The sequence below is a fragment of the Histoplasma capsulatum genome (genome assembly GCF_000150115.1).
Source record: "Histoplasma capsulatum G186AR genomic scaffold supercont2.1, whole genome shotgun sequence".
Classification (NCBI taxonomy): domain Eukaryota; kingdom Fungi; phylum Ascomycota; class Eurotiomycetes; order Onygenales; family Ajellomycetaceae; genus Histoplasma; species Histoplasma capsulatum.
Window position 1 is genome coordinate 798,576 of NW_025544801.1, and position 16,637 is coordinate 815,212.

Here is a 16,637-nt window from a genome sequence, read left to right on the forward strand (position 1 = left end):
AGTTCTTCGTTTTAAATAAGACCAATAACTTCATAAGATTTGGTAAGACATTGGAATTATTTTTGTATTACTTTGTCATTGAGAAATGGCCTGAAATGGGCACATATGCACCGACAGCTTGCTTCATTCAGAAACCTTGTGTGACACATGTTTCCCCTGAAGCCACATTGCAATCCCAGGAACAGTTCGTTTTGGTGAGACAAGCCCAAAAAAAAAAGATGCGCCGTCAACCAAAACGAAACATGTAAATAAATGAACAAATTTACTAGATACCAATGCTCCCACATTGAGAATCGAAAAATGTCTCAAAGATTTTAGATATATTCATTCAAGACTCCTTCCCTTCTCTGGCCATTGAGAGATGTAATTAAATTAAAAATTATCCGAAAATACATTAATCCCACACTAAACATGGTGGAACGGTAGATTGGAAAAAAAAAAGTGTGCAAGGAGAAGGGAGGCCAAATTCGTAGCGCACACACATCCCACGCGCAAGTTTATGATATCCCCTAGTAATCGTAACGGTAACAGAAAGGTACTCCGCCAATGCTTGCTCCACCCAGGGTATCCAGGATTTGGCGAATTCTAACGTCGGGTCTGATGCCAGCCACCGAGATGACAGTGTCAAGGGTCAGTGGTGTGCCATGGGAGTCGACTCCGTTGATGGTCGTCCAGCGGGCCTGAGCCTCATTCTGCCAGACGCGGAAATTTCTATCAATAAATGCGTGGTGCATGAAGAAGATTGGGTCGCTGGGGCTGCCGGCGACGTCCATCATAACGCTGCCAATACCGTTATGGCCGTAGCCGTGGGGACTATAAAATTCGACCACCTGTATTAGCATATCTGAACGTCTCCAATTGGGAGATTATCTGAGGAAAATAGTTCCAAGGAAAGCACTCACCCAGTCTCCGCACAGCTGTGCATAGCCGCATAGTTGGTTCTTTGGTTGCAAGCAATTACGAAATCATTGTTGCATTGGGCTGTCTGGGCCTCGTTGACAGCACGGGAAAGGCAATGGGGTCTATTTGAGAGACCGGGGCCGATATTGCAAGTAATACCAGCAAACACACCATCTGTGATGCAGACTCCCTGTCCGTTGCGAGGACCTGGAAGAGAACCGAAGTAGTCACGGGTGAACACGGGCGCTTGGGCAAAGTGACCAGCGTCTTTGGTTTCGTCCCACCAAGGGTAATTTCTGTTAAAGCCGCACTCGTCCCTGAGAACCTGCTCGAAAGTCCACACAAAGTAACGGTGCCAGACAAGGAACATGTCATTTTGGTGAATCTCGGAGAGCTTTTGCTGATGCAGACGGGCAAAATCCTCGTAGCGGTTTGTAGCAGATGAGAAACGGCCAGATGGTGGGCGGTTCATCAAGCATTTGACAGCATTTAAGAATGCCAATCGGTCATCATGTGAGGTGCGACGCCATTCCGTGCGCATATTGGTCCTGCCGGCGCATCCTGCAGCAAGTGTTTGAAAGGTAGGCTCAGTAGGCTCAGACGGAGATAGCTTGGGGCTCGGGTTCGGGTCCGGGCTCAGCTTCGGGTTTGGGCTTGGGTCCAAAGGAGGACGGATCAGTTTCCCAATGAGATCCTTTCCCTTCTTAACATCTTCGAGAGAGATAGTATGGAACTTGCCGAACGACGATAAGGGCAGGCTGGGGCTCAGATCAGCAAGAATTTCCTTCAAAGATGCGGAAGCCACTGAGGCACCAAGAAGTAGTAGTGTCCACCGCATGGTGTGTGAGTGTGGGTGGGTGAAGGTATGAAGTTGAGGCTTTCAAACGAGTGACTGGGTTAAAAAAAAATTAACCAAAGCAAGAAAAAAAAGCTACATTTTGTCCGGGGGAATGCATCACTATTTCAATGGCTGTCGTGTCTGTCTTCCCAGGGCGGGTATTTCTCCAAGAAGTCGAGGAAACCTCAGCTCCTCAGCCTCTAAACGAAGCGACTCCATGCATGTCTTAGGTGGTAGCGTTCTTTCTGATGTTGCTAAACTAGGGCCTTGTTCTGGAGGCTTTGTATGGTGGGAGATTCCACTATTTCCCCCGTGGCTGGGATTGAATTTTGTGGCTACGGCTCTCAGGCTAGCACTGGCGAGGATACCAAGGTTGGGGCCCACCAATGAAAAATACTTCCAAGAGAAAGGTTTCCAGAATCGAGTTGTGACCAAGCGAAAGCGAGCACAAAGTCTCAATTATCAGAATAATAATAGACCCTGCTGAACAATGATTCACCATTACTATGTATTTCCTGGTGACGGTATGACAACTGAGTGCACTAATGTTGATTCACATTAGCGCCCCGTGCAAGAAATGCTTGTCCAGGAAGGTGTGCTGGACTTTCTGGTTCTCGCCCACGAGCTTTGCATCAGGATCTCGGCGCTCGCCAATAATAACGAATTGCAGTTTTTGCGGCGGGAAACTGGCAGACTGCAGCAAATTCTTGAGGCGTTCATCAACCGACGCTAGCAAGCTGTCAGGCCATGCAGAATGGAATACCAATGGCTCCTACCAACTGCTGCAAACATCTTTACAGGCGACTTTGCAATTGCTGGTTGAAGTATACAAAAGTATCGCTGCGCTGGACCAATCAATGCAATGCCTCTTTTTTATTGCTCCCGAATGCACATTTCGACCGGAATCAACCAGTGAGGTTTCCCTGATTCATACCAGTAGGTATATGTGGAGTTTCCTGGAGTCCTCCGTATTTTCAAAGTCGAGGAGGTAAAAATATCCTGTCAGTTTGGCAGAAAAAGAAAAAGCAAAACCGGCTTCCTGCAAACAGGATATCTGCCTGTCCTCCCCTTGCATTCCTTCGTGGGAGGGGCCTCCTCCAAGGCTATTTCGCGTGGAGTCTTGTGCTCTCTAAGCCATGTGTTCGTTGTCTCGGATTTTTCGAACCCGGCGGTTTACATAGCGAACGTGTGATTCGCGAACTGAACACAGTGGCAACTCTGATCTGACCCGAAGGATGGAATACGGCAGTGGAGCAAATCGCCTGCTTCCCAAGCCTAGAACGTGCAAGTTTTAATTGGATCGAGCGTTAGTTTGCGCCGGGGTGAGTTGTACGATGGAGTCGTAGTGAAATGCACACGATGCCGAGGCGCTAATCTCCAGTGGGAAACCTCACCCAGGGAAAAGGGGCCGGGTCACGGGCCATCAGAGACGCCTTCTCATCAACAGCGTTTGGCGCCGCAACGCTCAAAAGACACGTTTGTCATTCTTCTGCTTTGCGAATCTTGATTCTATTTTTATGCAACGGCATTTGGTCCAGTGGAGAACGCAGCCGGGGCGCCGAGAAGTCTCCAAAAATCCTGCCTTGCCAGGCGGGGGACCCATGCATTCGTGTGCAATTAATTCTTCCGAAAATCCTAGGATACCGGGCCCAGGGGAAGATTCAACGGGCGATGAGATGTATTTCCCAGTGCGTCACTTGTGTTCCGCGGACAAGTCCTTCGACCCCAGTTCCATCGGCTTAGGAACGACAATCTAGCCATCGAATAGGAATTTGAAAGGTTGAAGCTGTTGAAGCGCTCTGCCGTTTAGTAGCTCTTGTTCGTATCCCCTAAGCTCCATCACTGGTGAACAGTAGCCTGATGATCATCGATGTAAAAAATCCCTAGCCGGCAACGAAAATGATTTTGCTTCTGTTTACTAAGTCTCAACATACATTATCGAATGTTGAAGCTCATAAATGTTACCATCGGCGATTTTCTGCAGACGCCAACGACACGAAATCTGGGATCCATGAGCGTCAGCTCCATCATGGGATTTTTTGGATAGCTAGTTACGCAGGCATGATCTCATAACTAGCTGGCCTTGCAGTAACCCTAGCCCTCAGGCCTGCGCAGAAACCCCGCACATTGCATCATCCAGCAGAAACGCGCAGACGCAGTAGATTTTTGAAGATGATTGCTGTTATTCTTCGTTGGGCATGAATTACACTGTTTCTTGCATCAATGAGAGCCCATACTCAAATAATATCTTTTTACTTCGATAAGCCTTCTTGTGCCTGAACAAACGGTAATTTTCACTCAAACGGTGGAAACCTTATGATTGGTCTAACTCTCGTAGACGAGATTTTTAAGCTTAAATACTCCAGGGGTAATCCGGACTCTTCTTGTGGAGGGTACTTTGTATGCACGGTACATTCCGCGAAGAAAACCATATTGAAGGAATGAAGAATTTATTTATGGTTGACAACAAAAACATCGAGTGCGTCCCCGTCCTCGATGCCTCAAACATAATTCAAGACAATCATCGTCCCCAAGTTCCAGCGAATCGCTCTTTGGCAGATTACGAGCTAGTATCAACGAGTGGCTGTAGTGGGTATATAGTGGCTCACGCCGTCAATCTCGATAAACACCTTACTGGAAGAGGAAATGATTTCTTACGAGGAACGGTACGAATTTTCCATCCGGAATTCGGGGTCAGCACCTTACATACTAGTTTGTCAACGGTTACATGGCCCCAGAGTAAACAACACAACGTCCATTGGATCACATATAGGCAAGTTTATCCTCACCTGGCTCAATCACCTTGTAAACCGACTATCCCATCCACTGTTTCTGGTCTCGTTTCTAGTTTGGCAATCTATGAATCAACCCAAAGCCCAACCAAACGAGGACTTTAAAGTTTGGCTCTGTCTTGATGTCTCACTGGGCAGCTGATGTCTGACATTATTACGGAGCACTACTGTTGATGCTCAGCCGCCACCGCTAGTTGGTGTGTAATGAACGAGCGTGCATGGGTAATTGGTCATCGACGAAATGGAACCAGGGTTACATCCATCTATGTCATATCCCAGGTAAGGTCAGGCAATCGGCCCATAACCCTCAGTCCTTGGAAACCTCGCTCATGAGGTTAAGCAGAAAAAACGCCATACAAAGAATCCTTCTTCCCCTCACCTATAACTAAAAGAAAAGAAAGAAAGCGGTTATCGAGATAAATGGAAAGAGGGGTAGGAAAGACCACATACAAGAACTAGGACCTGATGAAGAGAGGAGTAGGAGAAAGTCGGAAAATTTTTCATTAAAATGGAACCTACTCTTGCAACAATACTGAGGCATCACGACGTTGACCACCAGACTGACCCTTCACCTAAGAGAGCCCTGAGCTGGTGTCGGAGTGCTGACAATTCCTGGCAGAGTAGCGATGCAAGTCCTTGATAGAGAGATGACATCAATGTTTTGTCCATCAAGTTAACTCGTCAGCCCATTTATTCTAATAATATTCCGAACACCCTCTCTACTTCGTGTGCCCATTCGACTTCATTGTTCTGGTGGCCTAGGTCACACTGCAGCGTCACACAGCCCGATGAATGATGAAAGAAAATAAAAATGAGCCCATCTGGACATAAATTGTCTTACAACTTAGACCTCCGCGGGCTGACGAAAGGGTTCGATGATTATCGCCAGCTCTGTTGACATCTCCGGAGGGTGGTCAGCGAAAGAGAGCTAAGAATGAGAACTAAGCTTTCAGGGGTAAATACGCAAGATGAAAAGTACATTATACATCGACTGGATCGACTCGAGAAACATACACAGCTTCTCAACTATCAACCCATTTTATCAACCACATATTGTGGATAAGTGTCTGCGAAGTTGAAGACTGGGAGTACTATGTAACTATGCTTGAGGAAGATCACTGTGGTCCCGATTCCGCGCCTTGAACATTCATATTCAACCATGCTACTTCATGAAATGGAAACTCGAAATAATAGTTTACATTGACTATAGGTCGGCCACCTCCTTTGGCCCTTCCCGGAGTCCTGGTGCCCAAAGCCCCTCCTTACACATAGATATACGAGGTTCATACATGAACGGTGATTTTTATTGCCCTGTGTGAAAGAACTATTTTCCATCCATTGGCGCCTACTGCGTAGAGATCATCGCAAATGCCTAAGCATTCTACTTCGTCGTCTTTACGGATGCACTTCTCCTCCAAATAAATCCCGGCTGCGTCCGACCCGACCCCCTGACGGCGATCATGATCTTCTTCAGCAGCCTTAACTGCACAAGTCACGGGATTGCAATCACACATCCTCTGACCGAGAGGCACGATTATTAACTAGTGTACCTTTTCCGTCAGCGATTTCATGATTTTATATCGGCTTCATATTTGCCAATCTGCATCAGACATTGGCCTAACCAAGGCGCTGGACGCTAATTGTGACTTGCGGCTCGACGAAAAGATAGACTCCTGAAATGAGTGGTGAGAGTCTTGATAGCTTATTCCCTAGTCTCCACACAAGAACTCCCTAGCATGACGATCGGCCTGGTATCTTCAGTCTGATCGTCCATGGACCATGAGTGGTGGGATGGAGACTATTGGATCCGGCTCGCGCGGTTGAGCAGCACTTGATGGTTCTAGCAATCTGCCCCCTGCCTGTGACCGCAGGTGTAGCGGCATCGAGCCTGTTCAGCTCGGGGAAGGAGAAAACTTTGCATTCCGCAACTCATGGATTGATCGCCCTGGAGTGGATGGATGTAGCTTCAACAGTCATCCATCCGTGTGGTCTCCTGGGGACTCAGCCGGCTTTCCCCTCGGTGTCATGACTATGAATGTCACTATCATAATAACGTGGTGGATGCACGACAATGGGGCCCATAATCTACCCTGGTGGATAAATCAAGCTCGGGTTTCTCCCGTCAAGTCCACCGCTGTTGCCCCCTGAAGCATCCATATAATTGGCATATCTGCAGAGGGTCTGAGGGTCTTTTCGATGTGCAAATGTGCCTCAAATTTAGGGAGGTCTGACAGCTTTGTGCATGCAGGTTCAATAACCCGCCCGTCAGCTCCATCCTAGCATGATAGAAAATTTCATACATTCTTCGTGGGAACGAATAAGATATTGCACGTCCTGTACATGCACCATATGGTGGGGTCACCGTTGGGATGCATTGAGCTCGGGCTGCAGGTATCAGAGCAGTGTTTCGAGATGAAGTTAGGAACGATTTCGAGATCTTCCTTTGGAGTTTGATCTGCCCTTTCCTGATAACGTTGTCTCCCATGCAATATTCTTACGACATCAGCCCTGTTGTCGTTTATTATCGAGTCTTACTTGGTTCGAGGGCCGTCCGCTCCCGGCCATGCTTTGGCTAGTTACGTGATACCACGAACAAGTTGAGCAATGTGAGGAATTCAGCTAAGTTTGATCTAACCCTTCGTCAAGAGTCGATCGGGATAATGCAATAAAGCTTCGACTATAGAATGACGATGAACGTCCTCTGTTTCTGTATACAGCATCATGCCGTGCTGCAAAGGTACCATTCCTGCCATCGATACCAACATGGTGAACTTGGATGGGTTTCCGTCAGTCGTTTATGCTGGCACAGATGGTAACTATCCCAGGCAATGTTTGGGTTGTGGATACCTTTTGTTTTCTGTTTTCAATTGCTTCATTCGTCGATGAGGTGAGCTTGGTTCCTTAACCCCCAATGTTCAAGACAAAAAGGGCGTGGGCAAATTTGGAAGAAAAAAGTATTCCAAAGTTTAGTGATTAGGGGTCGGCGATGCATGAAACCGTGCGTACATATATTTATATATATTGCATAAAGTACATCTACATGGATCGTGTACCTCGACATTATCAATTTATTTCACATTGGAGACGAGAAGCCAATGGGTTTTTTCAACAAGGCAATGCAAGATGAAGGAAACCAGATCAGGACCAAGAATTAAAAACCACATAAAAAAAATTGGGGAATCGCAGTCATTAAGGAAAAGGCTAGACAGATCAAGGGTTTTTTACGTTTTTATTTATTTTTTCCCCCGCTCGCAAAAGGGAAACCAAACGCACACATGCCGCAAATTGGAAACTGGGTCATTAATATCATCTCACATATCAAAGTTCGATCGACCAGTAGCATTATCCTTCTTTCAACCATATATATGATTTACGCTCCTCCGCCGGCCGCGCCGTTCGCCATAACCCAGGCTGCAAACGAAGACGGGTTCCTTGTCTGTAAATATACGCTTCCAGGACCAGTAAATTTGCAAACCAGCCCTTCACCGGAGGTCATCCCAGAGATGAGACCACCGGAAGCGACCCGCTCCATGACATACTTGCAGCTCCAGGCGACGAGGTGGCCATTGTCGACGTTGTACTTCTCACCATCCGCAAGCTGCCAATTTCGAAGAGAGAAATTATCAGTATAAATATATATAGATATATATATATGTATATATATCTTCTTTTCTACTTTCCACTTTTTCTTCCTTGAGATATATGGATTTTTCCTCCTTGTTGGAGAAAGAAAAACTTCACTTACGTCTTTCTTGATAATCGCACCAAAACTCTGCATGAACAACAGGCCCATCCCGGAGATTTTGTACACAAACAATCCCTCGCCAGAGAAAAATGCTTTACTTAGACCCTGATTCTTGTAATCCTTGACAACGCCCTGGGTAGCGGCTAAGAATGCATCTTTGCCAACAGACCATGTCTCATGGCCGTTGAGACGCAAAACGCTGATATCACCAAGCATTGTCGGAGCGAGGAGAAGTTCTCCAGGCCCCGTATACGTCGAACTTGACATCTCTCCACCAGCAATGAGTTTCTTCATCGAAAATTTGATGGATCCTTTCAGAGTCATGGTGGGAGACATGGCAATCATTGCGCCTGTGGCGGGAAATTTTAGTTCACTGAAAGCACAACCGACGAAATAAGTAATGTATCGAAGATGGCTACTCTGCACGTACCTGGCTTAGCGGTCAGTGGGCATCCCATAGCCAACTGGATGGTCAATATGGTATTCGAGTCCCGGTGACTAATCCGATAGCTACCACCATTGAATGTGCCAACATCATCCGCGGATGTAGACTGCACGCCAATAAATTGACTCGGGGGTGGAGCTCCACCAGGTCCAAGGGGCGATTTTTCAGGAAGAGGTGAAGCTTGAGGTGGAGGCGGTGGAGAGGTTTGACCACCAGCTGGAGGGGGAGGAAATGATGGGCTAGTTTGGCCTCCTGGAGCTGGATAGTTGTAGTTCTGGGGCGGGGGAGGATAACCGCCCTGACCTGGGGGGGGAGGATATGCGACTGGAAATTTCAGTGTATGTTGTTTTCAGGAATTGCGCAAACAAAGTGAGGGCTTTTAAGGAAGCCTCTGGCCAAAACCACCATGATGCGCAAAGAGGGAGATATCAAAAGCGCGTACCTTGTGGCTGGTTCGGGGCTAGATGTATTGGTACTCATGTTAGATCACTAGTAACGCCAATTATTCATAAAGGAATTGAACAGGGAATCCTACGGGGATAGTATCCTCCGTGGGGAGGCTGCCCTTGGGGTTGGTGTGCCATTCTCGAGTATGCTCAGTTCAAGCTGCTGGGTGAAGCGGGGTAAAGGACAACAAATTCAATTACTTCGAGAAACAATAATAAATAACGCCGTTATGACATATAAAATCAAAATGTATAAAAATATCAAATCAAACAGTTTAAAGCTATGAATCAATAAAGAGGGATTATAGGGCGAATCCCGAAGCACTGATAGATGTAGAAAGCTGAAAGGTTATCCTGAGAGGGGAGAAGAGATGAGTTATATTTATGCGGGAGTCGCAAGATCGTCAGCCAAATAGTTTCCTTCCGACCCAAGACCTGCTTGGACCTCTTTAGGCCTCGGCGGCTAGGCAATGACTTGGCTGGATCAGCTGGAGGGTCTGCTGTTCGCGAGCAGGGGAAAGGATCGATTTAAATTTCCTAAAAGGCTATACTGGAAAAGGCCAAAGGCTCGCCATGCACAGCGGCGATGCTGGGAGCTTTGTCGATCCGAGAACGAGAAGTATTGATCAGCTCCACTAACGTAGTATTTGAATTCTGACAATGAAGACTAGCAGATTAAGGAAGATATTTTGACACGGCAAGTCCTCTGGAAGCTGGGTACACTGGAACTTGTGATTGGTTAACGGCTTTCATCCATCGGTTTAGAGAGGTTTAAATATAACTCAAACGAATGGGCGCTAAGTGCATGATAGACATTCGCACCTGCGTAAACCGTGCTAAAAATTGGTCCAGCATGCAGGGCGGCTGGCACACTGTGACAAATTGACATCTCAACGCCGATATTGGCGGTCAAGCTCCCAAAGTGAAGCAGGAAGCATGTGAAGGCGGGACGGAAAAAGCTAGGAACCTACGCATGGTGATATACTCGTTCAAGGCGTAAGAGCTTCTTCACCCATTTGACCTCATCAATAAAAGGCACTGAAGGGTCTAGGCACATGGCTGGTATGGGTTTTATTAAGCTTGTGTTTGGGCAACATCGCAACAAACCACGTTTTCTCTCCCCTACCGATCGTACGCAAGTTAGTATTTCTTTTTCTTCCCCACTTCTGCCTTGAATACTAGTCTCCGTCGCCACTGCGTGTCCGCCTTCTGGAGCAACTTACTACATTATAGCAGCAAGGTGTAGGTGGTGTTGGTTCCCCCCTAGATTTCGCTTCCAGCCCTTCGCTTCACCTTCTGGTTCCTGTGGGGTAGCTGACGCTGAATACGAGGTTGAGTTGTGTGGAAATCCTTTGAACCGCAATGCCCTGGTTGTTGTCAAGCCACAATATTTAAAAAGAAAGAAAGAAAGAAGGAAGGAAAGAAAAAAGAGGGAGAGAGGTGATTCCCGATATCTGGTTATCATCGACATTTAGGTTCTACTGCCTCAGACCAGCAATGACATCATAGATACAACGGCCGTTGATTAAATGTATGTCGCGCAAAGATATCTTCGCTTCAAGGGTCCAATCCAGGGAAAGGCGGGGTATCGTTGGAGTCATTATTGTGGCGGCAGATGCCCAAGTTCTAATGATCATGGTTGTCCATGGGTGTTCATCGGGTGGCTGTGCATGGTGATGAATATATAAGGGCTGATAGAGCGGGATATCCTCATGAACAAGTAGGTGTACGATGAGAAGTTTCGCAATAAGTAGATGTCTACCTTCGCGGACAAGTCTCCCTCAAGAATTGGAAAAAATATACAATAGCTAGTAATGAATGGTTTTATACAAAATATCGCTACGGTAAACCAGGAAATATGGCCAAAAAAAAAGAGTTAGAATTCGTAAGATAGAGTATCAACAACCATTACTCCAGCTGTTTCATTAAACTCCTTATGGTTAAAAAAAGGAAAAGCACGAGCGGAAAAGAGGTAAAAAAAAGGGGGGGGGGTGGGAAGGAGGGGAAAGGGCGGGGCAACAACAAGAATGTGCACGCTACCTCAGTAACAGCAAGTAAAAAGTCCATTGGCCCAAATTCCGCATACCCGACCAGCACAAAAGGCAATCAGAGTATGTTCTTTCCAGGGTAGGTTTGTTTTGGACAAAAAGAAAGAAAAAAAAACCGATCTATTCTCCAACAAACTGATAAACCACGAAAGGGGTGAAGGAAATATACCAACCGCTCCATGTGGCTTTGCATTACCAATTTGAAGGGCGAAGGACAACAGACCGAGGAGGTAAAGAAGAAATAAAAAAAAATACAGCAGCAATACAGGTAATTGGACAAGGATCCAGGGAAAAATCGACACAAAATGGCGACGTCATTATTAGCACGAAAGAAAGGAGGAAAAAGAAAAAGAAAATCTTAGGGTTGAGATTTGAGGAAAGGAAAGTGGCGGGCTAAACAAGGAAAGCAGTAGAAAGAGATTTTATCCAAAATTGGGAGCCTGCTACTAGGGCTGCCGCAGGATTGCGCGAATCATCGATTTGTTCGAAGGTGGCGGGCGGCAGACTGGCATATTTACTCAATTCCATAGTCTGTATCGTGAGATCGATCACCGCTGTGAATAGATCAACACGGACATTCACGTAGAGTGGAAAAATGTGGGGATCCCTGCGCAGAGTCGATATACCTAGTACCTTATGAAGCGTACAGATGTGGTAGCGAGATGTGAGTGATGCCGTCGATCTAGCGACCGCTAATAGTAGTATCCCAATATAAAAGACCAACGTCGCAAGTCGGAGGTGAGAGACGAGTCGATACATGACGCTGGGCTTGCTGTAGCATTTTCGTGCCTTGATCTTGCTGGGACGAATATAATCTCGAGTTAAAATAAAAAAGGAGCCACCAACGCCGGTATTCCATGCGTTAAATCCCAAGTATTCATCCAACCTAACAGAGCCCAAAAACAAAAGAAACAGATCTCGAATCGTTGGCGATGGCATCAGCTTAAAAAATGCCGTTGACAATTTTGGAGCCAACAGTCGCACCAGCACCGAAGATTGCTTTATAATTTTACGTCAGCAAAAAATTATAAAGTATTTATATATATTGCATGTTAGATACGCAGATATCAAATCAGACATACCGGCATTACCCATTTTCTTTCCGAATTTCTTCCCATTCTCTTCGAACTTGCTGGGTTTGTGTGATCCAGAGGACCCTGAATGAGAAATTTCAAGAGGAAGATTGCCATAACTGCTGACTGGCTGCGGTGAATGAATTGTTGATTTCTCCTCGATCACACTGACATAGGTTCGCGGGAAAATTCCTTCAAGGCGTGTGCGTTCGTTCCGGCCTCGCCACCCTACCGGGGCAGTTAGTACTCATGGGTTCTCAAAGATAGCGTCGCCAAAGTCTTGTGACAACATACAGTCATTATTCATGTGCTCTAGAACCTGGATTCTATCCTGGGGCTGCAAAGCCAAATCCCCAGCATCAGTAGGAGTGTAAGCGTAAAGGGCAGATGCAATGGATAGGACCGGCGGACCGGAGGCGTATGCGGGGGGTGGAATGGGGTCGTTGTAGGAATGCGGCTCATGGCCCTTCTCATTCAATCGCATGTTGGACAATTGATTTGCCGGCGGTGGTGTATCTGCTGCGGACTGCTGGATTGAGGCCTGGAGTTGCGCCTCGCTTGGGAGTTGTGCGAGGATGGCAGAGCGTTGTGCTTGCGTAATGGCATCTATATCAACGAGGAATTCCAGTTCCTACTCATAGTAAAGATATTGATTAGAATGAGGCTGGTAGGGGTTAAAGGGGGTAGTAGGAGAAAGAAAACAAGGGCAACTGACGGAACTGATGGTTCGTAATGACCGAGTGCCTTGGGCGATAACGGGCTGAGTTCTGGGAGCCATAGTTGGCAAGTAAGGCGAACGAATGTGTGGGTGTTTACGAGCAACCAGTCCGGAATCAACGGGAACGGGTTGAAGATGGACGCTCTCGATGCGGAGGACGAGAGGAGGGGACGACCGCGATGAAGGGGTGGAGTGTTGTTGGAAAACAAAGGATGGAGGATGTCGGGAAGTGAGTTTTGGATGGTTTGGATAGCGTAAGCTATGGCTGGAAGAGGTGTGGCTCAAGACGACTTGGGTTGCACCCAAACAGGGATTCTTGTTGCTTTGCTTCTAATAAGGTAACAATAACGAGAATAATGAAAAGGACAACCACCCGCCACGCGCTGCAGATGGGCGAATAACTTCAACCAGAAAATATACTCTGTTGCATCTGCTTGGAAGTCATCGTCAAATGTACAGGACATGCACAGCCTCAATCGGCTAAAAATATCCAAGTCACCAATAATGCGTAATATTACCCGGATACCATTACAGCTGTTCTGGCATTTCGACAGAAAATTACGATGAAAATTACGATCGGTAGTATACAGCAAGGTTTATAGGGTCGCGTTCGGGAGGTTTTTTGTTCGTCAATTCTTGAGAATTGAAACTCCGTTATATTATTATCTATTTATTTTAAATTCTATTTTCCCCCTCTTTCGTTGCAAAACTGCAAGACGATGTACAGTCAGTACGCGGCAATGAGGCCAATTATGAGTTGAACAGCCTGTCATCTCCAAAGTTTCCACAAGCTCTCATTGTCTCAGTTCAGTACGCACCCATATCGTCTAAAGAATTGCCTAGGCCAAATAACTGTAACGATTAGCGAATCCCCAAGGTGCGCAACATCAGCGCAACTTCGCAGTGACCTTCAGTATGAGGTCGTTAGCCCAGAAACCCACAACTGCATCTTTTCAACCGACTTAGAGGAGCACCCTACAACCAATCTTCACCATGATACATAATGAAACAATTTTCTAAGGGGTCTCCTTTCATTGAAAATCTGATACACAATGCCAGGAACGTCAGGACTGATGGTCAATGGAATAGTGAAAACAGTCATCAAGGTTCTATTTAAATATCCTTTTATGCCCTCTATCTAGGTATGTTGCGCAGGCTCTTTAAAGCAAGTAAATGCCTGCTTTGTGTTGGTCAGGAAGTTGAGTTGTCAACAAATGGCAAAACAATGATTGTTGTGCATACACAGCATCAAGCCCCGACGACTCCCATAGACCACTTTTGATATTCCAGAATACAGATTGGTTTTCAAGCGCCAAATTTTAGCCCTGTCGAGGATTCTTTGTCAAACTGCTACACCAATTGAAGAGAAAAGGAAAACAGCCACCTCGAATTTCAAGGAAAAATCTATACAAAGGTCTCCAAGAGAGGCCTCATTAATTGCTTCTTAACGGTTGCCGATTTGATGTCCCTTGACAATTAGGGACCTTGGAATCTGAATAGTTCTGGGGAAGATTCAAGGTTCAAGGAGCCCGCTAACAACAGGAGTGATAATAAGCATAAGGGATAGATCAAAGGAATGGATCAAGGACTCAAAAGTCAGATAGAAGGCCTCAACTAGCTAGGGATAATTTTCATATCTAGCGGGTTATTGGGCATCCGTGTTTCTATCTGCAGAGAGAGGTCTTGGGTTAAATAGATTAAGGTTAAGCTTAGCTGAATCTCCATGGACTATCTTCCGCCTCAGTCAGGAGGTAAATAATGACTTGAACTGGAGAAGATAAGAACTTGAACATATCATGGAGAAGTTGGTTCGCCCGATGGATATTAAATTCCACTTGCTTAAGCATATCGTGATCTAGGCAACGTACGGAATAAACGCATCCATATAAAGCTCATATCCTGCCACTGGGACATGAGCGTCTCAGCAATAGGGTTTCATTTCTTGATAAGCAATATGAAACACGCATTTCCTGCTCATTTCACAGTGTTCCACCCCCCTTGTTATCTCGACTTTTTTTTGGAGGTCCTGTTCAATAGTTTTGCTGAAATAGCGTATATGGGCGTCTATATTTTTCATTCCAGCCAACGCCCGTCCCAAAGGATACTCATAAGTACGACAGTAATGCATATGCAACTCCAGTCATCCCTATCAATGATATGCGGAGAAGAAGTGAGAATGTTCCCTGGAAATTGCGGCTTGGAGAATGTTAATTAATCCAGGTTAGAAACAAAGGGCTCAATGCGTGAAGAGGTTGAGAAAGTATCAGAAATCCCATCTCGTGTGGATATCTTAGGAGGCTGCCTGCCAACAGCACAGCCACAGCTGCATGACTAACTCTGAGTCAGAGATGCGCCGGAAGAATTATTTTCCCGGGAGCATCTGCGAACTAAGTTAAATTAGCGCAATGACTATTAGTCATCGTCTCAAGGCTGTTTGCCATCATCCATCTTCTATCAATCGTCCACCTTCACCGTCTGGTATCTGTCCAACTTCTTACCTTCACCTTGTATATCCTCACTGCCGTTTCCACTATAGCGAAATTCCTTCAATTTTGCAGCTTTCACTCACTTAATTTTTTGTTCCCAGAAGTTTTTAATCCACACTAGGCCTTTTCACTACATCATCTTGCCAGCGTTGCCCTTCACCGTCAACACGGGCAACTGATTACTTATCTCCAAGCAAAGGGAACTCCCTATTTCGCTCCACACAGCCTCCATCCGTCAATACGGTATGTCTGAGGATTGGGACTCTGTCACCCGTATCGGAAGTAAAGTCCGTGGTGGAGGAGGCGGCGGTCTACGCGAGACAGTTGTCAGAGGACGATCTGCATTGAACGCTGCTGCCCGGTCCGGTGCGATCATCGGAACAGAGAAGAAGTATACCACTGGGAACACTGTACGTGGTTTTTCCGGCTCAAACACCTCTCTTTTCTTTTCTTTTTCTCTTTTTGTAATAACTACTGTTTTTTCTCTGATGAGTGTAACAAAGTAATCAAAAATTCACACTGACTTTTTCTTTTACCCTACACATACAGGCATCCAAACCTCATGTAGAGGGACAACATCTTACGAAAGTCGACCGAAGCGATGATATTATCCCGCTGCAGGCCGTCGGTGATGAGGTCGGCAAGGCCATCCAGCGCCGCCGCAACGAAGAAGGCTACAAGATGACACAGAAGGAGCTCGCTGCGAAATGCAACACGACACCCGCTGTCATAGCCGACTTGGAGCAGAACAAGAAGGGGGCGGATAAAAAAGTACTACCCAAAATTGAGAACGTGCTTAATATTAAGCTCACCGGGCGTGATATTGGGAAAGAGAAGTTTCCGAAGAAGAAGAAATGAGGGATTACTGGAGGGTGAGGCTCTGGATCCAATTACAACTGTCTAAGATGGCACATGGTGTGTGTGAAGGAAATTATTGTTTTTCTTTTTTCTTTTTCTTTTTTGAGATCTCTCGTTTGCAAAGAAAATAAGTTTATGGAGGTTTTCTTTCCGGTCTTGGCCGTTCTCTTTGACTTGCAATTATGATATATACCATGAAGCGGGGGTTGGATTTCGGGGAAGTTAGAAGAATGGGAAGAGTGAATACATTTTCAACGATGGTTATACATCCATATTGCCCGTTTCAAA

At 46.1% G+C, this 16,637-nt stretch overlaps 6 protein-coding genes across 6 annotated transcripts; 2 read left to right on the forward strand and 4 right to left on the reverse strand.

Moving 5' to 3' along the window:
• Positions 1 to 302: 302 nt before the first annotated feature.
• On the reverse strand, positions 303 to 1,814 carry HCBG_00232 (uncharacterized protein; the record flags this gene model as incomplete). Its single annotated transcript, XM_045427282.1, has 2 exons — positions 303 to 813; positions 903 to 1,814. 2 exons carry the CDS (start codon positions 1,736 to 1,738, stop codon positions 510 to 512), a joined length of 1,140 nt encoding a protein of 379 aa, XP_045291257.1.
• A 1,823-nt stretch (positions 1,815 to 3,637) lies between these two features.
• HCBG_00233 (uncharacterized protein) lies at positions 3,638 to 4,635 on the forward strand (the record flags this gene model as incomplete). Its single annotated transcript, XM_045427283.1, has 2 exons — positions 3,638 to 3,755; positions 4,178 to 4,635. 2 exons carry the CDS (start codon positions 3,638 to 3,640, stop codon positions 4,633 to 4,635), a joined length of 576 nt encoding a protein of 191 aa, XP_045291258.1.
• A 3,265-nt stretch (positions 4,636 to 7,900) lies between these two features.
• Positions 7,901 to 9,304, reverse strand: HCBG_00234 (DUF124 domain-containing protein; the record flags this gene model as incomplete). The annotated part of the gene is made up of 5 exons (XM_045427284.1): positions 7,901 to 8,128; positions 8,276 to 8,625; positions 8,706 to 9,044; positions 9,163 to 9,180; positions 9,256 to 9,304. 5 exons carry the CDS (start codon positions 9,302 to 9,304, stop codon positions 7,901 to 7,903), a joined length of 984 nt encoding a protein of 327 aa, XP_045291259.1.
• A 1,340-nt stretch (positions 9,305 to 10,644) lies between these two features.
• On the reverse strand, positions 10,645 to 12,156 carry HCBG_00235 (uncharacterized protein; the record flags this gene model as incomplete). Its single annotated transcript, XM_045427285.1, has 2 exons — positions 10,645 to 10,830; positions 11,662 to 12,156. The coding sequence occupies 2 exons, from the start codon at positions 12,154 to 12,156 to the stop codon at positions 10,645 to 10,647; spliced, it is 681 nt and encodes a 226-aa protein (XP_045291260.1).
• On the reverse strand, positions 11,213 to 13,380 carry HCBG_00236 (SH3 domain-containing protein; the record flags this gene model as incomplete). Its single annotated transcript, XM_045427286.1, has 4 exons — positions 11,213 to 12,213; positions 12,297 to 12,515; positions 12,582 to 12,918; positions 13,003 to 13,380. 4 exons carry the CDS (start codon positions 13,063 to 13,065, stop codon positions 12,158 to 12,160), a joined length of 675 nt encoding a protein of 224 aa, XP_045291261.1.
• Positions 13,381 to 15,540: 2,160 nt separating this feature from the next.
• On the forward strand, positions 15,541 to 16,427 carry HCBG_00237 (multiprotein-bridging factor; the record flags this gene model as incomplete). Its single annotated transcript, XM_045427287.1, has 2 exons — positions 15,541 to 15,901; positions 16,041 to 16,427. The coding sequence occupies 2 exons, from the start codon at positions 15,737 to 15,739 to the stop codon at positions 16,347 to 16,349; spliced, it is 474 nt and encodes a 157-aa protein (XP_045291262.1).
• Between the last annotated feature and the right edge of the window lie 210 nt (positions 16,428 to 16,637).